Source organism: Tripterygium wilfordii, chromosome 14 (genome assembly GCF_013401445.1).
Source record: "Tripterygium wilfordii isolate XIE 37 chromosome 14, ASM1340144v1, whole genome shotgun sequence".
NCBI classification, from domain to species: domain Eukaryota; kingdom Viridiplantae; phylum Streptophyta; class Magnoliopsida; order Celastrales; family Celastraceae; genus Tripterygium; species Tripterygium wilfordii.
In genome coordinates this window covers 8,344,554-8,371,097 of record NC_052245.1, presented here as the reverse complement: position 1 = coordinate 8,371,097, position 26,544 = coordinate 8,344,554, and the positions used below count along the sequence as shown (strand labels likewise).

Sequence of the window (26,544 nt, the reverse complement as noted above, 5' to 3'; positions counted from 1 at the left end):
TCAACTTAGCATATAATTGATTCTCCTTCAACGTTTGCAACGCTAACCTCAAGTGTTTCTTATGCTACTCTACCGTTAGAGAATAAATCAAAATATCATCAATGAACACAACCACAAATCTATCCAAAAATGAATGAAGGACCCTCTACATCAAATCTATAGACACTGTCAGAGCATTTGTCAACCCAAATGGCATCACTAAACACTCATAATGCCCATACCGTGTCCTAAATGCCGTCTTCGAAATATCCTCATCTCTAATCCTCAATTGGTGGTATCCCGAACATAAGTCAATCTTAGAGAAATGCATAGCACCTCTCAACTGATCAAACAAATCATTCATCCGTGGCAATGGATACTTGTTCTTTATCGTAAACTTGTTTAATTGTCGATTGTCTATACATATTCTCAACGAGCCATCTTTCTTCTTTACAAACAATACTGGTACTTCCTACGGGGACACACTCGGTCTAATAAACCCCAAGTCGTGCAACTCTTCCAACTGAGTCATCAACTCCGTTAATTTTGTCAGAGCCGTCCGATATGGTGGAATCAAAATTGGCTTAACATCGGATGCAACTCAATGGTAAGTCAATCTCCCTCTTCAGTGGTAATCTAGGTAACTCATCCGAAAATACGTCCATGTACTTTTCCACCACACGTGTTGGAGTAGTTACATCACCCCTAGGTGTCGATGTAATCAAACTCATGATCCTACAATTTTGATATGAAGGGTTGTCCATGAAGTGAGGACATGGGACCCCCTTCGATCCGTGTAACTGTATCTCCCCTTCTTTCGGTACATTAAGAGTGACCTTCCTCTCCCAAAAGTCCATCAATGCATGATGCTAGGTTAACCAATCCACTCCAAGGATTACATCAAAATCCTTGAAGTTTAAGACATACAAATCAACCTTTAGGGCTATACTACCAAACCAGCACACATAATCAAGAACTATATCCTCCAACGAGGTGAATGCCCAAAAGGGGTGTCTACCGTAAATATTCGCCTTATTGGAAAGATTTTCAAACTCAATGCACGTGTAAGGGACGTAAAAATGAATGATGTCGTAGCTCCTGAATCAAATAACACTTTTGCCCAACAATTTGAAATGAGAAAGGTACCTCCAATGAAGTTAGGATGCTTAGGTGCCTCTTGGTGTCCTAATGCAAATGCTCTCCCATGAGTCAATGCTGTCTGCTGCTTAGCCCCACCTCGCCCCCTCCCTCCTGATGGAATAGTAGAAGGAAGAGCTGAAGTAGGAGCTGGTTGTGGTAATCCCGGTGCCTGTGACTGCTCTAAAGCTCTGCCAATCTGTGGACACTCATGCTTCCTATGACCAATCATACCACACCCATAACATTTGACTCCCATGATTGTGCACTGATTCTTCTTATGGCCCTCCTAGCTGCACTTGAAACACACAATCTTGCCATCCCTTGTCCTCGAACCTATGCCTTGATCAACCTTCTGGCCCCTCAAGCCCTAAAACTCAGTCCTCGGTTTCTTCTGGCTACCTCCTCCACTGCGACTAATTGTTGAAGCTTTACGACCTTTTTGCACATCCCAATATTGGCGGGAGTTGCGCTCTAACTCTAGTGTCATATCCACCGTCTCATCATAAGTCCTCACCCTGGAAGCAATCACCATCATGTAGATGCTCGGAAGTAGACCGTCTCGATATTTCTGAGCTTTGCTTTCATCATTTGGAGTATACTTCTTCTCATACTTGTACAACTCATACTTCTTGATATACTGTGACACTGTCATCTCAAGTGTCTGCACCAAATCAAGATATTGTTTGGCCTTATCCGCCTAGAAAGACCATGGCACAAACCGCTGCATGAATAGTAGCTAAAATGACACCAAAGTCAAATCATTCTTCCTTCGATCCAAGGAATCCCACCACTCAAAAGCTATCTCCCTCAAATAATATGAGATCAGCATCATCCTCCTATTATTCGATATGGCCAAGGTATCCAATCGCCTGCTCATCTGGCGCAACCATTCCCTAGCCTCAAAACCCTCCCCCTCTCCAGAAAACTCCGGGGGATTTATCTTACGCAGCTGCTCCATCTTATATAATTCTCGTCCCGACCTCAGCACAGCTCTATCCTCAATATCAGCTTATGAAATCTGCCCCTCACTGCGGTCCGCTGGTGCCCTAACCATCTGAGTCTGTACCACCTGAGCTAGTGACCTTACTATCTCCACAATATCTCTTATAGATGTTGGTGGCTCCTTAATAGTAGGAAAGGTCACCTGTACTCCTGGGGTCTCCGACACCTCCCCTGGTGGAACAACGGTAGTCCTCGCTTGCTGACTACTCCCCGTATGTAGCTCGTCCTGCACAATCCTCTCCTCCCGTGTCCCTATATCAGAATCAGGTATCGACTCCTATGTATTGGAAGTACGCCTAGTAGTACGTGTCTTCCTACCACCTCGACCCTTAACTAGGCCTCTCGGTCTCCCTCGCCTGCCCTCGACACTAGGGGCCTTCGGAGTACGAGAAGATCGAGTCGTCCTACGAGTATCCATCTGCATTACCACAGATAATGCAATTCAACAACCAACTCAAACAAAAGTTTATGGAGAAAGAATACATACCGAATCAGTGGAGGTCGTGACATGGCCTGGAGACTCACTAACATACTATTCACACTTACCTGGACCCATACATAGATCCTATATTTCGTAACTTGGCTTCGATACCAAAATGTAACGCTCCGACCCTGAATGCGTTACTTTTGGTATCATCTTAATCAATCTACTAATTAATTCAATCATTAAATCAGCGAAAATTTCGACAGCACCTCCCCATAATACGGAAGATGCAAACCTGGAGTAAACGCGTAGCAATATCACAAATATATTCACAACCTAAGCAGGGCCTCAAGCCATCTAACAATTCATATCACAGATAAATTCTCAAAACTAAACAGGGCCTCAGGCCTCCTAACAATCACACATAAATTCTCCACACACAATAACATATGTAATCCATAATCAATGCAAAGAGCAATCCTGCAAGCATAAGGCATCGTCAGGACACAAAGTCCACAAACCCGGTTCTGGAGTCCCGATCACACGGAGCACCCTCCCAACCATCCATCCCACCATCGAATTGGGGTATCACACAATATGTCTCAATTAATAAAATAGGTATGATGAAATACTAATAACATAATCAAATTTTAGAACCATCTAGTCCCATTACTCTCTAGAGGTCTATCCATGTCACGCATGCTCCTCTTGATCCGCAACCCTGGTATCGGAACTAGACTCACATGCGAGGAGGGAATAAGGAAAAGAAAAGGGTGACCAAAAGGCCCAGTAGGGAATAATAAAGAGGAAGTGAATAATATAAGGCTAAAATAATAAGAAATGCACAAATGCAACAATATGATAGCTAACATCATGTATTCCACATTCCACATTCACATCAATCAAACCTAGGAGATATATGGGTCCATATCTGACATCTACCATGTAATACCCCGAACTTCATTTCTTTTAGAAATTAGGTATGACAAACACGTGTTGAGTATGTATATGTATATAAAATCATTAGAAATTAACACCGAGTGATTTGGGGGGTGTACGAGTGGTTTTAAAACTGAAAATTTTGACTACAAGTGTAACCGTCCGGATAGTTTTTAAAAGCCGTCCGGACAGATATAGAAGAAACTGAAATAGGTGATTTTTTAGCATAGGTGTCTGGACACCTATAGAGGTGTCCGGACACCTCCTTAAATTTTTCACCAGAAATGAGTTTAAAACACTCATTTTCTCGATTTCTTTCAAAATACCCGACCTAAACAAACCCTAAACCTCATTTTCTCTCAAATTTCCTCCCTCCCATCAATCTAAGATCATCAACCAAGGTAAGATTACCCTCTTTCAAGTGTTTCAAGTTTGATTCCTAACTTCTCTCTCTAGCTTACATATTCTTAAATCCCTCTCTTTGTTCTAATCTTTCAAGGTTTGAATCCAAACTCAAATCCATGGGTTCCTACATCATTTGAGGCCTAAAGGAATCTTGAATCCCTTCCCTCTACTTGTTTCTACAACCTTGGTAAGTTTCTTAAACCTAAAAGGTAGTATTTAAAGATTGGGTGATTTGGGATTCTAAGGTTTCATGGGTTTTGTAGATTTGGGAGAAATTCTTTAAATTAGATGAAATTAGTGATCTAATAGGTTGATTTAGACTTGTTTATGGTTGTATTGCTAGATTCTATTGTGGATTGGAGTAGCAAGCTTGAGTAGGTGAAGTTCAAGAATTTGGGAAGTTTTGGGTAAGAGAAGGTAAAGAGTTCTTGATTTATTGGATTAATTTTTGTTAGATATGTGAAATTGAAGTTGTTTGTATATTGATTGGAGGATGGGTTTACCGAATAATACGTTGGTTGAGTATTGATTTACATAGCTAATTTTTGGAGTGCGAGGTAGGGAAATTCCACTGTTATTCTCATGAATATGTTATCCTATTACGAGTGTTTCTCTTTTCCAATGTTCATTAAAGTTGGTTCTCGCCTTAATTGCACCTAAGGGAGAACAACCCCACTTTGTGATATCCTTATTGTATGATTCGAATTATATTGCATACCCTACTTGTTCAATCTTCCATTGAGCATGAATTACTCTTGAACATGCATCATGTAGTAGTATATGTATATATTTAGGTTGTAGGTTTACGCTATTACATAACCATGTTGGACATGCATTGTAATTGCATGGAAGATATTGGGTATGGACCCGTATATCTCCTAGTTGTGATTGATGTGAAATGTGGAATGTCGTTGGGCTGTTCAGGGTTCCCATGACTACGGGAATGCCGGTGGATCGGATCAGGATTCCATATGTGCTTGAAACACCATGCAATGATGCCGTTGGGCTGTTCAGGGTCACGATATGTGTAGGGATGCCGGTGGGCCAAGTTAGGGTCTCATATGGTGTGGTTATCTACTTGTGTTTGGTGTACATGATGTTAGCTATCATATTGTTGCATTTGTGCCTTTCTTTGATATTTCAGCCTTATATTATTCACTTACTCTTTATTATTCCCTACTGGGCCTTTCGCTAACCCTTTTCTTTCTCCTATTCCCTCCTCGTAGGTGAGTCTAGTTCCGGCACCAGGGTCGCGGATCAGGAGGAGGGTGTGTGACATGGATGGACCCCTGGTGAGTGATAGGACTATATAGTTCTAAACTTTATTTATGTTATTACTATTTTGGTCGTATCTATATTTCTTAGTTGAGACGTTGTGTAATATCCCCATTCTTGACTGTGGGATGAACGGTAGGGAGAGTACTCCGTGTGATCGGGACTCCCGAACCGGGTTTGTGGACTTTGTGTCCTGACGACTTCTTATGTTTGCTAGATTGCTATTTGTGTTAGATGTTGATTATATATGTTGTTGTGTGGAGAAATTATGTGTGACTGTTAGGTGGCCTGAGGCCCTGTTTAGATGTGAAATTGATTGATGATATGACATGCTAGGAGGCCTGAGGCCCTGCTTAGAATTGAGAATTTAAATTGTGATATGAATTGTTAGATGGCCGGAAGCCTTACCTAGGTTATGAATATATTTGTGAATTTGCTACGTGTTACTCCAGGTTGGCATCCTCCGTATTATGGGGAGGTACTGTCAAACATGGCGATGCAATAGGATATACATACAACCTACATATATATATACTACATGATGCATGTTCAAGAATTATTCATGCTCAATGGAAGATTGAACAAGTAGGGTATGCAATATAACTCAAATCATACAACGAAGAAATCACAAAGTAGGGTTGTTCTCCTTTAGGGACAATTAAGGCGAGAACGAAATCATAATGAACAATGAGAAAAGACAAAAGTTTTTAATAAGACGACATATTCAAAGAAAATAACAAATGGGTAGAATTTCCCTACCTCGTAATCCAAAAATGAGCTATGTAAACCAATACGCAACCTTGAATTATCCGGCCTCAATCAACCTATTATTCGGTAAGTCCATCCTCCAATCAATATACAAACAACTTTAATTTCATATATCCAACACAAATTAACCCAATGAATCAATAAACCATTACCTTCTCTTATCCAAAACTTTCCAAGTTCTTGAACGTCACCTACTCAAGCTTGTTACTCCAATCAACAATAGAATCTAGAAATACAACCATAACCAAGTCTAAATCAACCTATTAAATCACTAATTCATCTAATTTAAAGATTTTCCCCCAAATCTACAAAACCCATAAAACCCTAGAGTCTCAAATCACCCAATATCTAGATACTAGCTTTTATATTTCAGAAAACTTACCAAGATTGTTGACACAAGTAGAAGGAAGACATTCAAGCTTCCTTTAGGCCTCAAATGATGTAGGAACTCATGGATTTGAGTTTGGGTTCAAACCTTGAAAGATTAGAACAAAGAGAGGAATTTAAGAATATGTAAGCTAGAAACAAGTCATGAATCCAACTTGAAACAACTTGAAATAGGACAATCTTACCTTGGCCGATGATCTTAGATTGATGGAAGGGAGGAAATTTGAGAGAAAATGGGGTTTAGGGTTTGTTTAGGTCGGGTATTTGAGGAGAAATCGAGAAATGGGTGTTTTTAAAAAAATTCACGAGTTGATTTTTAAAGAGGTGTCCGGACACCCTAGATGGTTGCCCGGACACCTCTACCGATTTGGCAGTTCTGCACCATTTTATTATGGTTGTCCGGACAACTTTAAAAAGCTGTCCGGACAGTTGCACCTGCAAACCAAATTTTCAGTTCTTAAATTACTTTTATACTCCCAACGCACTTGGTATTTATCTCTAATGATTTTAAATATATATATATATATATATATATATATATATATATATATACACACTACCTGTTTCTTATTACCTAAGTTGTCATGATTCGTTGGTTCTTCTCCATTAGGATCAATTTGAACACTTGGTTCAACCGAGCTCCCACTATCATTTTGTAATGGTGTAGGATCGGCCAAGACATCTAAAGTGTCTTACAGTACTTGTTTTTCTTTTGTCTCACCTCTCAATTCCTCAAGAACTATCCTACACTTGGTTTTATGATTCATCATATTGTACTCTTCTAAGAATCTAGCATTGGTACTCACAATTTACTTTCTGAGTCTTAGGACTATAAAATAAACCACCTTCTGTTCCTTTCGGATACCCCACAAATAAGCACACTTCTGTCCTTGGTTCTAGCTTACTAGCGTTCCCATCCAACACATATACTGGACTACCCCAAATCTGAAGGTTAGAAAGATTTGGCTTGTGACCATTCCACCTTTCATATGGTGTAGTTGATACTGACTTTGTAGGTACCAAGTTTAGAAGATATGTAGCAGTCTTTAGAGCTAATCCCCAAAACGAATTTGGTAGATCACAATAGCTTAACATTGATCTCACCATCTCCATAAGAGTTCTATTTCTCCTCTTAGCCATAGCATTTTGTTGCGGTGTTCCTAGTGCAGTTAATTGGGATGTCATTCCTTCTGCAATCATATAATCCTGAAATTTTCCTGAGAGATATTCACCACCACGATCATATCTTAGTGTTTTGATACACTTTCCTTGTTGCTTCTCCACTTCCGCTCTAAACTCTTTGAATTTTTCAAATGTTTTGGACTTGTGGTGCATCAAGTAAATGTATCCATCTCTTGAATAATCGTCAATGAAAGTGACAAAATATTCAAAACCCCCTCTCGCTCGAACTGACATAGGACCATATAAGTCTAAGTGTACCAAATCCAAACATGCTTCGGCCCTATACCCTTTGGCCAAAAAATCCCTCTTGGTTATCTTACCTTCCAAAAAAGATTCACAAACAGGGAGTTGCTCTATCTCAAAGGAACTAAAGGCCCATCTCGAACTAGTCATGAAATCTTGTTTAAGTTAATATGCCCAAGACATAGGTGCCATAAGTATGTTTGATTTGATATGGATGGTTCTTTCCTCTTTTTGGATGATGCAACTAAGCTATTAGATTCTTTAATTTCGGAATAGCTAGGTCTAACAATATATAGATTGCCTCCCAGTGTACCATCACAAATAAAATGATTATTATGTTTAATAACAAGCGTTTTACCAAATCCAAAGAAATATCCTTGATTTACCAAATAAGGAACCGAAAGCAAGTTTCTCCTCATAAGAGATACCTACAAAGTGTTACAAACATGATTAGTGGATCCAGTATCTACACACCAGGTTTAAGTAGATACAACCGCTAAACATGATTTTGTAACTAGTCAAAGAAGAATACCTTTCTTGTTCTTGCTTAGGAATTTCAGGCTTTTACTACGCTTATCACCAATTCATTCATTTTTCAAAATCACAATTCGAATTTTTACTCTCTTAAGGTTCGGTCGTTATACTTGTGATTGATATTGATCTTTGTTTTTATACATATCATTGCTTTGCTCTATAGTCTATACTATATCTGATTGATATATTCTTGTTTTCTGTCCATCTATATACTATGCATATATCATATTGATTATTTGTTTTGTGTTGTGTGAAGATTTTGTTAAAGAGGATTCCTAATAGGAATTTAGGGACACAATTCACCCCCCTCTTGTGTGACCTAGGTCCTTCACAAAGTTCAAGTACCTGAGTTGAATGATAATGATAAAGGTGCGTCTGTAAGGGTTGAGTCTGGGATCGACAATCTTCAATACCTTCACAACCTAACCTTTCTTCTAAGCCTTTAGCAATCCCTGCTCCATTTCCCCAAAGACTTCAGAAGTCTAAGAAAGGGGACAATTTTAATGAGATATTAGAAGTGTTCAAACAAGTGAAAATCAACCTCACACTTCTTAATGCCATTAAACAAGTTTCATCCTATGCCAAATTTTTGAAAGACTTGTGCACAAGGAAACATAGTTTAAACGTCCACAAGCGGGCATTTCTTACTGAGCAAGTCAGCTCCATTATCCAAAATAGCACCCTGCCTAAGTTCAAAGACCCAGGTTGTCATACCATTTCAATCAGTATAGGTGACCATCAATTTGAGCAAGCTTTGCTTGACTTGGGTGGGAGTGTCAATCTCTTGTCATACTCTGTTTATGAATAATTAGGTCTTGGTGAGTTGAGAACCATAAAGGTGATACTCCAATTGGCACGTCAATCCATTAAAATACCATATGGTATTTGTTGAGGATGTTTTGGTTCAAGTTGATAAATTTGTGTTCCCAATCGACTTCATTGTGCTAGATACTCAACCAGTTGTTAGTCCAAGTTGTCATATTCCTGTAATTATGGGTTGACAATTTCTAGCCACTTCAAATGCTTTGATAAATTAAAGAAATTGTGTCATTAAAATTTCATTTGGAAATATTTCTGTTGAGCTTAATATTTTCAATATAAGTAAACAACCACCTGATTCTGATAATTTGCTTGAGATTAACATGATAGAGAGTCTTGTTTTTGATGAATTTGAAACATAAAGCTATGCAGTACCTCTAGAAGCATGTCTTGCCCACTTTGGTAACAATTTTGATAATGCACATGAAGAGATATATGCTCTATTGGATTCATTTCTTCTCATGGACATTGACAAATGGAAATCTAGAATAGAGGGTTTGCCACCCATTGAGTCGAAGCATGTGCCTTCAAATGCGTCACCACATAAACTTGACTCAATGATTTTGCCTTCTAGCCTCAAATATGCATACTTAGATCCATATGAAAGTCTCCCTGTTAATGTTGCATCAGGTTTGGAAGATGAGCAAGAAGAAAAGTTGCTAATTGTGTTCTGTGAGCATAAGACAGCTTTTGGGTTGACCTGTTGGTTGCTAAAATCAACATTAGACATACAACGGAAGCTAACTAGGATCGTCTTAGCATAGGTATAAATCAAAATTTAACGAATGATGCCCTACAACCCCAACATACCCCAATACCCTAGTGTGTTTCTTTCGAACATACTTGTAAAAATTTATTGATTTCAAGGTACTAAGCTTTCTTTTTTTCTTGGACGCACTAACCTCCTCTTCAAGATTGCCTACATCATTTTGATAACACATAGTTATGCACATTTTGCATCCCTTATTCCTATACTTTGCACTAGTTTCCTCTGTGAAATTGGTTGTTTTGATATGTTTTGTGTAAGTTTTGAAGGAATACATTCCTAATAGTGATTGAGAGCTAAAGAGGCAAAAATATGATGAAATGAGAAAAGATGAATATGTTCACAATTTTGAAGCCAAGTCAGGTTCCTAAACAGATTAGTCAAATTCGTGGAATAAATTGGAAGTGTTCAGGAAGAACTGGACAACGAGTGATATACCGTTGGAAAGATATAGAAGTCTAGTTTCCATAGAATTTTACGGTTCATGATTTTGAGTTTCCTAGAGGAAGTTGCATCAGTTTTAGCATCATTGGTTCAGTACAGAAATTATATACGAAATTAGAAGATTTGATAACTCAAGTTACTATTCTTAGTACTCAAGGCACGGAACAAATCTTGGGAGATTACAGGGCACTTGAATCTTGTGTTAGAAGTCAATGACAACTCTCTCAGTCAGTTAAGTTCAGTTTCCATAAAGAGAAGTGTATTGAAAGTCGAGTTCTATATCGATTAGGAGAAACACTTCCTTATGATAATTGGACTTAATTCCTATTTTGTCTCAAAAGTCTCAATCGTGCCCTATTGTGGAACTATAAAAGGGATGTAAAAGTCTTCGAAGAACACACGGACGAGAGAACGAAGAGCACGAAGAGAAGGTGAAACCAACAGCAAGGCAAGCAAGCCGAGATCTACTACTTGGTTGTCTCTTTCTCTTATGTGTTTTAGTGTTCAAAACAGATGATGAGTAGCTAGTTTTCCTTCAGTTAAGGGGCTCGTTGAAGCCTGAAAATGATTGTATTGATGCTTCATTAATCTTGTTTCTTGAGATCAAATGTGTTGGCACCAAAAATATGTTAGGCCTAATGGGCTTAGAACATGTGCAAGGCCCATTGTGCTACCTATTATGATTTGGATTGTTATGGCCCATAAGCTCATATTATTGAGGAAGAGAAGCCCAATTGTAGTAACTACCCAGGTGGAGTTATGCTGGAAGTGGCCCATGAAAAGAGGAAGAAGTGGTGACAGTTACCACAAGGTGGTCCAGGTGGCAGCTTATGAGAGAATTGAGGGAAACTAGTATGAAGAGGTGGTTATGGCTTCCAACGGACAAAAAATGGCACAAATGAGGGGATAACTGTAGTAGGATCATGGTTTATGGGGGAGAATTTCGTGCAAGACAAAGAGTATAAAAGCTGGTAGACAGACAGAGATGGACACACACAATCAGTCAAACAGACAACAAAAACTCAAGCCCAAAGGCACTTTGAAGCTTCCTAGCATTTCAATTACTTTTTCAAAGCCTTGTCAATTTTCAGCAAATATTATGTCATTCATTACAAATTCTCTTGTATTTATTTCTTGTCAAGTTTCAATGCCAACTATCGTTGTGTAAATTGTTCATGGTGTCTATATATTTTTCTTCATTCTAATCTCAACAAAGCGCACTTCAGTGGAGTTGGGGAACCTAGAGCTATTGAGGTCCCAAGATAGTGCGTTCAATTGTCTAGATAGAAGTCTTATTTACATTCGGTGCATTTCATTTCATTAGTGTATGAAACTATAAGCCTTGGCACACCTACAAATCATCATCACCTTGGGCCACATTTTAGTGACAACAACCTTTTTTGGCACACCTGGTGGGACTGGAGAAGAAAAATCTCAAAACTACCATGGCACCGCGTACTCGTTTGTCAGGAAAAGAACCAATTGCTGGGGATAATCTGTAGGAAAAAAACCCACTGGTAGAAGTGGAAGAGGCTGCCAATGATGTTAGCACTGAAGAAAAGTAAGAGCTCATTGAATGACCAACTGGCTTATCTAATGAAGCCGCCATTTTGTTTGAACATTTGGTCAAAACCATCAAACATCTAGAGGTATGTTCTAACCAAACAATTGAAGATGCCAGGAAACAGGTGGAGCGAAAGTTGGAGCAGAAGTTTGAAGATACGAATATGGGGGGGCAATTCCTATCACAAAAAGGAGCAAACTACCAGGCTGATGGTGGTTACAGCAAGTACACTCCTCCTCCAATGCGCTCTCCATCTGGTAATGGTAAGAATTTCAGGCCTGTTGCATATGGAAATACTAATCCTATGAACAATCCAACTGCCTATGCAACCACTGAACCTGCGGGACCAAAAGGCAACATCACTGCAGGGGTAGGTACTGCTCGTAGAGTTCAACCTATTATTCTACCACAAACACCGCCTATTGATCTGGAGACTCTCAGACAGTTAGTTCAAGATTTATATGGCCACAACCTTAGACAGGTTGGTCGGCCAGAGTATCACAAACCCTATCCAGCTATTGTGGATAGGGAGAATCCTTATCCAAGAGGATTTAGAGTACCTGATTTCACTTTATTCTCTAGAGAAGAAGGGCTGTCCACCGTGGAGCATATCGGTCGGTTGTTTCACTATGCAATGTGGGGAATTGGCGAACTATGACAACTTTGACAACCTTCGTCTCAGGTTATTTCCAAATTCTTTGACAGGAGTTGCTTTTACTTGGTATTCCACCTTACCAAGAAATTCCATCAACACATGGTGTGTAATACCCCATCCAGAAAAATAAACATGAATCAAAATAAAAGTAATTAAGAATGTCAAATTTTACAAATGGAATTTTTGAGTTTTATTGTGGAAATTTTGATTCGAGAATGGTGTGAACGGGACTTAAAACGAATCGGGAATTGGATAAAAGCCTAATAGAAACTTGAATGACATAATAGTAAATAAGATGCTGACATTTTTGTGAATAAAACATTCGACGGGGGAGTATCGGTAAATTGTTGATTGGTAACTTTGTAAATATGACTGTGTAGGGGTATTTTCAAAACTTCATAATAGGATGACATTTTTTAAATCAAAGCTTGGTTATTTAGAGATTTGCTCAAAAGGTGGGGGCAAGGTGGTATTTTTGGTATAGCTACCAAATACTAGTACATGGACAAACGAAATCAGATTTTTTAAAAAAAAATAAAAAAAAATAAAAAAAATATTTCCCAAACCATTTTCTCCTCTCTCGTGCAAACCAACGGCCAACCACCAAACTTTGCCATCCGGTCACCGTTTCAGATGGCCGACCTACCAAAGAGCTTCTTCCGACCCCCATGAGCATAACCCAACTAACCTCGTCTTAAATCGTTGCCCGTAGCCATTGGAATCCTGCTTGGAAGCTCGCGGTCACCGTGAAGAAAAAACTCCGATCCGGCCAACTCTGGCCATGGTTCAGCATGCCGTTACCACCATTCACCTCACCAGGCTGAGGAGCACCTAGCCCAACCAACTTTCGGCCAAAACAACCCCGGATGCCGGAGATTCGACTTTGACCCGAATTGGGTCCTTTGGACCCGACTTTGACCCCAAAGCTCTATTCCGAGTTGTTTCGCTGCTCTGAACGCATTGGTGACGATTTTGGATCCATACGGACATCTTTGGAGCTTCCCAAGAGATACATCACAAATACGCGTATACGTACGATATACGTGGAGATATAATACGAAATCAAAATATAGTTTTCATTAATTAGAGAATATTATATTAATTGAATGAATGGATATTTTATATAGATTATGGTAATACACAGATATCATAGTTGCTTTATAAAATGTATTGTTATTTAAATAAGTTTAGTAAGTTTAGAATGGTTGACCGAGAGTGCATGGAAACTTCGACTCTTCGTACCAGTTTGTACGGTCGATGTCGGACCACTTAATCACCACCATAATAATCATGGCTACTATATGATCATAATTGTACCACGGTGATGCCATTACTTGTTGACGTGTGAATAGTATGAATAGTGACCGAGTTGGTGACCGGGTTGCATGCATGCAACTCAATGAAATAAGTTAGTGGTATTGTGATAATTTTAATCAAGGGTAATTTGGTAATATTAATAAAGAGGTAAAATGGTAATTTCATTTTCAAGGGTAAAATGGTAAATTGGACTAGTTAGGAATTGTGGTTGATTATTAACTAGTATGAAACTGGTGTATTGGTATAGGTGATCGAGGAGTTGGACTTAATGTTGTAGACGGTGAACTATTTTATGCACTGCTATTGAGGTAGGGATTTCTCACCCTTTTATTTCGAAATATTTTCAAGCCATCGAATTGCTTAAATGGTAAGTTCTGGTTTCCGTCTCAATTTTCTCCGAGAGGAAACAAGCCTTGAGGGCTTACCATTGTTTCTTTACCTACTTGTCCAAGACATATTATATGTGATTTATTTTGGTGATTATATAACCTTGGAATGCTTGGTCATAAATCAGGCATTATGTAAATCTTCATGCATCACGACGAATGAATGTTTTTATATATGTGTTGCACGAATGACATGAATTGTAAGAATTTACATTAGATGCATGGTGGGTTCCGAGGGTGGTCCCGGGCTCACGTTAGGTGTTGGATGTTATTTGGGCACGTGCGTGGATGATGGATAGGAGCCTTGTGATGGTCCTAGTCCATAGGATTCCCGTAGCAGTATTTATTATTGCACGTTGGCTAGTTATTTGACGCTAGGCCAGGCGTGGCAGGCTGAGATATCACTGTGGGGCCAGCAGTGAGTGGTTGCGACCACATGTGTGCCAACATTCTCTCTAGTGGTTTGTGATTTACGATGTTCGATAACTGGTATTTGATATTGGTATTGGTTGGATGGTAAAGAGAGAGGTAGTGCGGGTGGATTCTCGTCGGCTTATCGTCACAGGGCGAGAATCTGATCCGTCGGCTTGGGTGTCATTGGAGGCGGATATGGAGGTTCGGTTGGGTTGATCGGCTGCATTAGTTTGCATTGTATTTTTTTGCATTGATTAAATGTTGTTTCTTCTCTAACCTTATTATTCTTTACTTGTGCTCTTGTGTTTCGTCCCTATTGAGCCTTCTGCTCACCCTATCGATTTTTCTCCCCACAGGTGAGATAAGATCTAGTGCACAGGCTGCGGATCAGCAAGAGGACGCGTGATGGAGGTGGCCTGGACTTTTGTGTTTATTTGACACGTGTGTATGGCGTGATGTTGGCATGTTTTATTGTTTAAGTACATTGATGTACTATAGTTTTGGCTGGATTGATGTATCGTGCTGTTTTGTTGGCCGGGAGTGGTGGCTTGACTGGTGTGTGTTTGATGATGATGATGATGGGGTATGTGTTTGATGGTGGACCTACGAGTTGGTTGGTTTTGATGATATTAGAAGTGTTTTTGTTGTATGTGATCTGATTACAAGTGGGTTTCCTCAATTTATGGAGAGATGCTGCCGAAATTTCTAGTGAGATTATAATGGTTTGTAATGTAGCACGTGAGGTGCACGTTTTGTTTGTCCTGGTCTCTTTCTTCGCGCTCTGCGGATCAGGGCGTGACATGGTGGGAGATGGAACGGTCATTTCATACTCAATTCTTTAGAACTGAACCAGAGGTGTCTGTGGCTGAGCTATCTAGATTGGTGCAGAACGCAGGAGAAACCATCAATGTTTATATTGCTCGTTTTAAGAGGTTGAGGAATAGATGCCGCATCCATCTACCTGAGTCAGAATTTGTCAAAATGGCCCAGCGAGGATTGGACATTAAACTACGCAAAAAGTTTCAAGGTATGAAATTTTATGACTTTTATGAGATGGCAGCAAAGGTAGCCGAGTGTGAAGAATTGTTGAAAGAAGAAAGTAGGAGAAAGAAGTCTTCTATGGGAACTTACTACAAGGAAATGGAGATGGCTGCTGCGGAGGTGACTTCAGAAAAGAAAGTGTGGGTTTGTCCCACATTATCCAAACCTAAAGCAACTGAGCCAGCAAAGAAACAACCCATGGGTAGTAACATCAATTACACTTTTGATGTGACCAAGACAGAGGAGATTTTTGATTTTTTATGGGAGGAAAAGTTTGTTACATTTCCAGCTGGACACAAAATACCATCTCAGGAGGATACGAAAGGGAATGAGTATTGCAAATACCAAAGGGATGGAGGTAAGCACTTTAAATGATGTTGCTGCCTGCATACATACAGTACTGTCATAAGCATTAAAGAATTATTTGTGATAGCAAAATAAAGAAAATGAAAGATATCAACCTAAGAAGAGAGAGGAGTAACTGAGCCAGAAGGTTGGTTAGAAATTTTGGGAGTGACAATTGGCTCATCTGATGAGAGAACTCCTATATAGCTGGTGGAAATCTTTTCACTCTCATCTCCAGAAGCTTCACTATCATCATCTCCGGAAATTGTGACAGGCTCTGAACTTGATTAGGTGGTCTTCTTAATTCTAGTAGAAGATCGTTGAGATCTTCTCACAGCTACCATCTTCCTATTGATTTTTGGCTTCTTTTTAGGGGAGATTGGCTCATTTTTAATGTTCAATTTTCTAGAGGAAATTGGAATAGCAAGAATAGCTGCACAATATATTTCCAGATCAGAATTTCATAGACAGACAAGCAAATGGAAAAAGAGGTAAACATACCATGTGTAACATCTGTAATGTCTGCCTCAGATTCAGTATTAAGAGGAGGTAGCGGATCAAGTGGAAGTAGACCTGTGTAATATCTTTCCCTCCAGGATAGGTAGTCAGAAGCACAACCAGGACTGAAGGGTGGTAGCAACTGAAACACAAATCTTCTCAAAGCATTATTATTAGCAGCCACCTGGATTTTAATTCTTTCTCTAGACTGAACACTGGTGCTCTCTTCTCCGGGAGGGTTGTAATGGGAAAGGCGATTAAGAGGCACATTTTGGGTATAACCCAACTGCCTAGAACAGAGCTGAGGATTGTAGGCCTCAAAGCCACAAGTAGGGTTCATAGGATTATCAACATTGACACTTTCATGAAGATACATGGGTGTAACAAGATTGGCCCAGAAATCATGAAGAAGATGGTCCATTACCATAGATATGGTAGCTTTTGAAGACAACAATGGCATCAAAGGGCCACCAGGCAAAGTGTCAATAAACAAGAAATATTCAGAATCAGGTCGATCTGAAGGCAAGGACAAGAAGAAATTGAAGATTTCTACAAAAGATCTATCACTGGTGCAAGCCATGACAGATTGCCCATAAGAAGTGAATTTGGTAGGTAGTTGATAACTAGGAGCACGTAGAGCGGGGAAGTAAGTGAACAACCAAGGTTGAAGAATCCAAAGGCTACCAGAAAAACAATGGTAATAAGGTTTCTCAAAGGTGAGCAAAGAAAGACAGTGATAAATACGGCCTAGCCAAATACTACCTAAAGCTACATTTTGACTTCAACTAGGGCACATGCAAGGGGAAGATAATCTTTGGCAGGTTGATTTGCAAAGGTACCGAAAACATACCTGCATAGTAGACACCACAAGAATAGAGCATGTTCTTTGAAGGTAGGTTCTCCAAGATGCTCAAACCCTGGTGGGAAAAAGTTTTCTTTTCCTCAATTACTCCTACCTCGGTGATTCTGGCGGAAGAGAAGAAGCAGGGAGCATCCGGACCGATAATGGGTAGCCCAGTTAGGGCATACATATCCCTAAGGGTGATGGTCATATGGCCACCGGGGAAAGCAAAAGAATTTGTCGAACGGGACCAGAAACAGCAGGCCATTGAAATCAAAGCTGGGTCGAAGGGAATTGGTTCAAGAGTCATGTCAATAAATCGATCGAGTCCTTGCTTCATCCATTGTACACCGAAGGTAGTTCGAAGTCGATTGACCCAGTCTCTCCATCCCAGAGGTGGTTTGGGCCAAGAACGATGTCATTCCAATAGCGGTAACTCATTTGCATGGTTGGCAAGTAGTTCTTCACGAGAGATTGGTGAAAAGCTCATCATTTTCTCGGTGGAAAGATGAGAGTCAATGGAAGCAGTATTTGGAAGAAAGGAAGCCATCGATTGAAGGAAAAGAAGAGAGGAAAAGGTAAAGGCTTTCTCAAACAGATTATGGAAAGAGGAGGCATGCAAGAGTGAGAGACGAAGAGGTAGCAGCTGATCGAATTAAATGAGGTAAGAGAAGAGTTTGAATTTTAAGTGGATTTTATTTGATAGTAATTGATATTTGAAAGATTGCTGAGAAGGGCTGAAAAATGAGCTTGGAATCCAACTTTGAACAGTTGAAATTCAAGCTGGGGGGGGCAATTGTTGGCACCAAAAATATGTTAGGCCTAATGAGCTTAGAACATGTGCAAGGCCCATTGTGCTACCTATTATGATTTGGATTGTTATGGCCCATAAGCCCATATTATTGAGGAAGAGAAGCCCAATTGTAGTAACTACCCAGGTGGAGTTATGTTGAAAGTGGCCCATGAAAAGAGGAAGAAGTGGTGACAGTTACCACAAGGTGGCCCAGGTTGCAGCTTATGAGAGAATTGAGGAAAACTGGTATAAAGAGGTGGTTATGGCTTCCAACTGACAAAAAATGGCACAAATGAGGGGATAACTGTAGTAGGATCATGGTTTATGGGAGAGAATTTTGTGCAAGTCAAAGAGTATAAAAGTTGGTAGACAGACAGAGATGGACACACACAATCAATCAAACAGACAACAAAAACGCAAGCCCAAAGGCACTTTCAAGCTTCCTAGCATTTCAATTACTTTTCCAAATCCTTGTCAATTTTCAGCAAATATTATGTCATTCATTCCAAATTTATCTTGTATTTATTTCTTTTCAAGTTTCAATGCCAACTATCATTGTGTAAATTGTTCTTGGTGTTTATATATTTTTCTTTATTCTAATCTCAACAAAGCACACTTCAGTGGAGTTGGGGAACCTAGAGCTATTGAGGTCCTAAGATAGTTCGTTCAATTGTCTAGATAGAAGTCTTATTTACATTGGGTGCATTTCATTTCATTAGTGTAGGAAATTATAAGCCTTGGCACACCTGCAAATCATCATCACCTTGGGCCACATTTTGGTGACAACAAAATGAAAATCTTTTCACCATATTACTTGTTCATGAAATCTGAGATATGTGTCTTTGAGTGCACGCTTAGATACATGTTTTAGGATTCTATTGCTAGGACAATATGATTGATCGCCCATATCTTCATAAAGTCTAAAGTAGCCAATGAATAAGATAGCTCATATTCATGTGAATTGATTTCTAAGTGATGTAAGATGCATGCCACATCTTATGAATTTAGTGATGTTTGCTTTCTTTGTGCTTAATGATTCTTGAGTGTTGAATCTATGAACATGCCATTCTAGATTGCATCTTAAGAACTAAGTTAAGGAGTACATGCCATGCACTTGACATACTAATTAAGAGAGAGCAATAAGATAAAATCAACACGCCATTGTTTTATCTTAAACATCGTCATATGTGAATCAAGAATTATAGATGAAGGTTGCAGCAGTACATGATTGTCAGTGGTGGATAGCTTTCCCTTGACTCTTCCTCTTATAAGAATCAAAAATGTTTCCTACTTCTTACTGATTATTCTAAGTTAGTCTTTTAGCTCGAGTCACAATACTATTTAGCTCGAATCACAATTAGATTTAATTTGCAATTATATTCCAATCCTCTGCGGGAGATACCCATGCTTCTCACTATACTCAACAACCTTTTTCTTAAGTTGCAAGGATTAAATTGAGTTATTTTTCAGCACCTATTGTGGTGTTCAAAAATAGCTAAACAATTTTTGGCGCTATTGTCGGGGATTGTTTTACTTAATTGCAAACTAATTTTCTTTTTGTTTTTCTTTCCAATTTATTCACACTCGAAGTTCTTAAGGAAATGACCTTGTTTACAACCCAGAGATTGAACGCACTGCTCGTCTACACCGTAAGGAAGTAGCCCAACGCCGAATTACGGAATCCACATCCTCTCAATCACTACCACCATCGCCACGATCTAGTTCATACGAAGAGGAAGAGCGGTATATTTTTGAGGATAACATAATGGCTGAAGAGGAGAAACCACTCAAGGCGTCTTTTGTCCCTACAAATCTAGCTCAGCCATCATGCATTGCATTTAATCCTACTGCAGCATCTACATATAGTATATCTCCTCAATTGATCAATTCTGTACCACACTTTCATGGAAAGTCGATGGAGGATCCGAACATGCACCTTCGGGAATTCTATGATCTGTGTAGGACATAGAACATCCAACACCTAAATTTCGAGGGACTCAAGTTAATTCTTTTTCCCTTTTCTCTAAAGGATGATGCTAAGTGGTGGTTAAATTCTTTGCCAGCAGGATCTATTACCACATGGGATCAGCCGGCTACCAAGTTCATCACAAAGTATTTCCCTGCTCAGAAAACAAGGCAATTGAGAAAGGAGATAAATGCCTTCCAGCAGAAAGATTGAGATTCTTTTCATGAAGGGGTGCATTTCAATGAGTTGCTTCGCAAGTGTCCTCATCATGGTTTTTCCAAAGATGACCAAGCTCAATCCTTTTATGAAGGCTTGAACGATGCCAACAAACTCTTAGTGGACTCAGCATGTGGGGGAGCTTTCATGAATAAAACAAGTAATGAGGCTATTCAAATATTTGAGACGTTAAGTGAAAATTCTCAGCAATTCTCAACTGGAGGAAGGCAAGGATCAAGGAGTAGGAGTGTTTATGAAGTAAATGTTCGAGATGGATCTTCCTCATAATAACAGCTATTGAAAATAAATTAGACATGCTGATGAAGACCATACTCCCAATAAGACAAGCTACTCAAAGTGAGGTATGTGCTAAATGTTTCAATATTGATCATACAACTGAAACTTGTCATATGTATTCTACAGAGCTGTAGCAAGCTAACTATGCGGCACAAAGGTCATGGTATAACCCTTACTCCAATACTTACAATTCGGGTCGGCATGACCGTCCAAATTTAAGATGGAGTAACAATGACAATGTCCAACAAGCAATTACTGCACCTCAAGGCTCGAGCCAAGGGCTCGAGCTATGAATCCTCCAGCACTTTTGCAACGTGCACCTGGTAAGTCACTTGAAGATTTGGTTATGACTATGGTTGATAGCACTAATTCTTTTATATAGAAAACAGATAGTCGTTTCCAAAAGCAAGATAAGGCCATAGAGAACCTTGAGAGACAAATGAGCCAAGTTGTGACTGTTCTTTCTCAAAGGGAACCGGGTAAACTCCCTAGCCAAATCGAAATTAATCCTAAAGGAGTAAACCCTGAACAAGCAGCAGCCGTGACTTTTAGGAGTGGAAAGCAAGTTCTGGACAAGCCAATGTTGAATAACAAAGGAAAGAATGATGTGGTAGAGGAGGAGGACAAAAGGGACACAATTCTCGGGCAAAAGGAGATGGAAAAAAATATTGAGGAGAAGCAAACAACACACCATCAGGTAACCAATGCTTCAAATTCATATATTATACCCATTCGTTTCCCTCACAGGTTCATGAAAACCAAGAAGGAGCAACACGAAAAAGATATCTTGGATACCTTTCGTAAGGTCCAGGTAAACATCCCTCTCTTGGATGCAATAAAACATATTCCCAAGTATGCGAAATTTCTTAAAGAGCTTTGCACTAACAAGAGGAGATTTGAAGAACATGAAACAGTAGCTCTGAGTGAGGAGGTGTCAGCTACGCTCCAACGTAAACTACCTCCCAAATTGAAAGACCATGGAAGCTTTACCATACCGTGTACCATCGGTGAAAAAAGTTTGAAAAAGCCTTACTTGATTTAGGTGCTTCTATAAATTTAATGCCTTTTTCTGTTTATGAAGCACTTGATCTAGGTGAGCTCCAAGAGACTAGTGTGGCTATTCAACTTGCGGATAGATCACTTAGACGACCAAGAGGTTTGTTGGAAGATGTTTTGGTACGTGTGAATGAATTGATCTTTCCAGCTGACTTCTTTGTGTTGGAGATGGAAGAAGCTGTTATGCCGGTCTCCTTACCCCTCATACTTGGTCGGCCCTTCAGGAGAACTGCACGAACCAAGATTGATGTCTATGAAGGAACCTTGTCCATGGAAATTCAAGGAGAAAAAATTGGCTTTAGAATTTTTGAAGCAATGAGGTATCCTTGTGATGATCAATCTTGTTTTTCCATTGATACTTTTGATTATTTGGTGCAGGATACATTCAATACAAGCATGGGTGATGACTCTTTAAAAATTGTGCTAGAATTGGGTTTATTACCATGCCAACAATCAACCATCACAATGACCAACCAGGAAGCTATTTGGTGTGAAGAATTGGAGAATTCAATGGCTGCCCTTGAAGCTTTGCCACGGATACAAGGTAAGTATTATTCTCCTTTTATTTCTCTTCCAATTTCTAATGAAAAACTTGTTCCTTCTATGATTGAGGCACCCAAATTGGAGCTTAAACAGCTATCGGACCATCTGTAATATGCATATTTGGGAGACAATGAGACACTACCAGTTATTATCACAGCTAACCTTTTGGTAGAGGATGGAGATAAGTTGATTCAAGTTCTTAGAGAGCACAAAACCGCAATTGGTTAGAGTACAGCGGATATCAAAGGCATAAGCCCAACCACATGCATGCATAGAATTCTTCTTGAGGAAGGATCAAAACCTACAAGAGAATCCCAACGTCGATTGAATCCTCCTATGATGGAAGTGGTAAAGAAAGAAGTTCTCAAACTTCTTGATGCCGGTATGATATACCTTATCTCTGACAGTAAATGGGTGAGTCCCGTACAAGTTGTGCCCAAACAGTCTAGAATAACAGCTGTGAAGAATAAGGACAATGAACTAGTGCCTCAACGTTTGCAAATGGGCTGGAGAGTGTGCATCGACTATCTCAAGCTCAACAATACTACGCATAAGGATCACTTTCCTTTACCTTTTATTGATCAGATGTTTGAGCATCTTGCAGGTCATGCATATTATTGTTTCTTGGATGGCTACTCGGGCTACAACCAAATTGCCATAGCTCCAGAAGATCAAGAGAAGACGACATTCACTTGTCCCTTCGGAACATTTGCGTATAGGAGGATGCCTTTCGGTTTGTATGATGAGCATATTTTTTGACATGGTCGAAAAAATTATTGAGGTATTCATGAATGATTTTTCAGTTTTCGGAAATTCTTTTGACCATTGTCTTCATAATTTGTCACTTGTTTTGAGACGTTGTCAAGGGACTCACCTTGTCCTTAATTGGGAGAAGTGTCACTTCAGGGTAACACAAGGCATAGTTTTAGGCCATATTATCTCTTCTAGGGGTATTGAAGTTGATAAAGCAAAGATAGACCTTGTTCGTTCTTTACCACCCCCTACATGTGTGAGGGAGGTTCGTTCTTTTCTTGGTCATGCAGGTTTCTATCGGTGCTTCATCAAGGATTTCTCAAAGATTACAAGGCCTCTTTGCCGCCTACTCCAAAAAGAAGTGGATTTTGAGTTCAATGAAAAATGCAAAGTGGCGTTTGACAAGCTTAAGGGAATGTTAACGACAGCCCCTATCATTGTGCCACTAGATTGGAGCCTTCCCTTTGAATTAATGTGCGATGCAAGTGACTACGCGGTGGGCGCTGTTTTGGGACAACGAGTAAACAAGCTGCCCCATGTTATCTACTATGCATCTTGGACTCTCAATGAGGCTCAAGTCAATTATACCACCACAGAGAAGGAGCTACTTGCTGTTGTTTTCGCTTTAGATAAATTTCGATCATATATTATAGGCACTAAAGTGATTGTTTTTTCTGACCATGCAGCATTAAAATATCTTCTCACAAAAAAGGATGCTAAGCCCAGACTGATTCAATGGATGCTCTTGCTTCGAGAGTTTGATATTGAAATCAAAGACAAGAAGGGGTGTGAGAATGTTGTGGCAGATCATCTCAGCCGCATGACACATACTCAAACTTGGGAAGGTGAGGTTTTACCCTTACAAGAACAATTTCCTGACGAACAAATTTTTGCTATGCAGGTTACGGATCCTTGGTATGCGGATATCATCAATTATGTTGTTACCAAGAAGATTCTGACTGACTTTACTAGAGCACAAAAGGATAGACTTGTCACGATGGCAAAGTACTATGTGTGGGATGATCCATATTTATGGAAGCAATGCCCGGATCAAGTGATAAGAAGGTGTGTACCCGAAAGTGAGTTTGATTCTATTCTAACTTTCTGTCACTCTTATGCATGTGGAGGCCACTATGGAGCTAAGAGGACAGCTCTTAAAGTACTTGAGAGTGGTTTTTATTGGCCATCATTGTTCAAGGATGCATATCATTTTTGTAAGACTTGTGATCGTTGTCAAAGGACAGGTAATATTGGCCCAAGGAATCAAATGCCCTTAAACCCATTCAATATTGTTGAAATCTTTGATGTTTGGGGCATTGATTTCATGGGTCCCTTTCCTTCTTCTCATGGATTCCTTTATATACTTCTCGCTGTAGATTATGTTTCTAAGTGGGTGGAGGCACAGGCCACTCGGACTAATGATTCTAAAGTTGTTCTCAGTTTTCTTCGAGCTAAAATCTTTTCAAGGTTTGGTACGCCTCGAGCTATTGTCAGCGATGGAGGAACTCATTTTTGTAACAGATCCTTTGAAACTTTGTTGAAGAAGTATAACATCACTCACAAAGTCTCTACACCATACCACCCTCAAACGAATGGTCAAGCAGAAGTTTCGAACAGATAGATTAAACACATTCTAGAAAGAACTGTCAATACAAACCGGAAGGATTGGAGTGATAGGTTGGACGATGCTTTATGGGCATATAGAACTGCCTACAAGACCCCCATTGGGATGAGTCCTTTGCGATTACTATACGGAAAGTCATGCCATCTTCCGGTGGAGCTTGAACACCGTGCTTATTGGGCATCAAGAAGTTCAATTTTGATATGAGGTTGGCGGGTGATCATAGACGTCTTCAATTGAATGAACTTGACGAGTTAAGGACTGAAGCATATGAGAATTCTCGAATTTACAAGGAGAAGACGAAGGCATTTCATGATAAGCTAATTGCCAAGAAGACCTTTGAAGTTGGCCAGAAAGTCCTCTTTGATTCTCGACTTAAGTTGTTTCCGGGTAAACTTCGCTCTCGTTGGCGTGGACCATTTGTTGTTACTAACGTTTTCTCTCATGGTGCAGTTGAAATTCAGAACCCAAAAACAGGGAGCACTTTTAAGGTGAATGGGCATCAGCTTAAGCCATACCTTGAGCTGGTCACAGAGCGGTTGGTGGAGAATGTACCTCTCCTCGACCCTGACGTTAGTGCATGATTTGTGGTGCCGTCTGGCTAAAGATGTTAACTCAAGCGCTACTTGGGAGGCAACCCAACATGGAAGAAGAAAGCTACACTCTCGTAACTTTACTTTTCTTTTCAGTTTTAATTTCTAGTAGTTAGTTGTGTTTCCCTCTTTCCCTGCTTGGCTTAACATTGTTCTGTATTTTAATTTCTTAACATTGGGACAATGTTTAGTTTAGGTTTGGGGCTGTGGGAAAAATTTAGAATCAAAAAAAAATATATTTGAAACCTTGATTTGAAGTGCTACTTTTGCTTACTAATGGAGATGTATATGCTGTGCATTGATCAATAATCTTTGACTGAGAGAGTGTCACGTAGGGATTGCATCATAGATGATTGATTTAATTGTGTTGTGCTCCTAATTTCTTGGTGGACATGGATGCCATAGCATAATGAACTGTGGAAAAATAGTGGAGACTACCTTGTGAGATTGTTGAGCCTATACTGATTTTTTCTGAGAGATGCATTGTTATTTCTATTCTTAAACACTCTCAACTTTATCGTTTAGATTGATCTCACTGGGCCTTACATTGGATACTAAAGAACTAGTCATTATACAGATATCATGATGCTTGCCTTTGCTTTTGAGTTGAATGAACCCTGAAAGATGAAGTTAGGCTATGCGTGTCTTACCCTTGTTAGACCTTTGAATTCATTACCTTTTGTGTGCGCCATTTACCTTGTTGAAACCAAACACTTAAGCCTTTTCTTTCATTACCCTCAACTTATCCAGATTGCCCTATTCTGAACCTACCCTATAGCTTGAGCTATGTTAAGGTAATCTAGTAAAAATTCGAAGGTTGAGCTTGAAATAAAAGAAGAAAAAAATATGGTGTGTACCGAGGCAGATTGTGCTTTGATTGGAAGAAAGAAATATGATGTAGAAAGAGAAAAAGAAAGAAAAGAAAGGAACGAAATTGGGGTTGAGAAGAATATGAGCTCACAAATTAAGGAAAAATCATTTGAGCTCCTAAGTGAAAAAAAAAACACTGAAGGTCTGGACACCAATTACAAAGTTTATCAGAGGGCCAACCTATTGTACTTCATGAATGCAAGACTTTGGTATAGCTCAAGCTTTAACCCTTCAAATTCTTTTCTTTCCTACCCATAAGCCTTACCTTACGTTACAACCATAACAAAAGACCTAACTGATTTTTGGGAGAATTTTTCTTGGAAGTGAAGATAAGTGTTATGGTTTATCTGTGTTCTTAGTATTTGATTTCTTTCGTGAGATCTTCTTTCTATAAATGTGCTTCATTGTCATCTATTCATACATGGAATATCTATACCTGTTTCACATAACTTCCGTCACGTATGCTTG

General features: G+C 39.5%; 2 protein-coding genes and 1 non-coding gene across 3 annotated transcripts; 2 read left to right on the top strand and 1 right to left on the bottom strand.

Moving 5' to 3' along the window:
- Nucleotides 1-20,298: 20,298 nt before the first annotated feature.
- On the bottom strand, nt 20,299-20,402 carry LOC120015810. Its single transcript, XR_005471826.1, has one exon. It is a non-coding gene; the product is annotated as a small nucleolar RNA R71 (small nucleolar RNA).
- A 527-nt stretch (nt 20,403-20,929) lies between these two features.
- LOC120014178 lies at nt 20,930-22,350 on the top strand. Its single transcript, XM_038866098.1, has 3 exons — nt 20,930-20,963; nt 21,030-21,638; nt 21,722-22,350. Exons 1-3 carry the CDS (start codon nt 20,930-20,932, stop codon nt 22,348-22,350), a joined length of 1,272 nt encoding a protein of 423 aa, XP_038722026.1.
- A 2,466-nt stretch (nt 22,351-24,816) lies between these two features.
- On the top strand, nt 24,817-25,197 carry LOC120014177. The gene has a single exon (XM_038866096.1). The coding sequence runs from the start codon at nt 24,817-24,819 to the stop codon at nt 25,195-25,197; it is 381 nt and encodes a 126-aa protein (XP_038722024.1).
- Nucleotides 25,198-26,544: the final 1,347 nt, after the last annotated feature.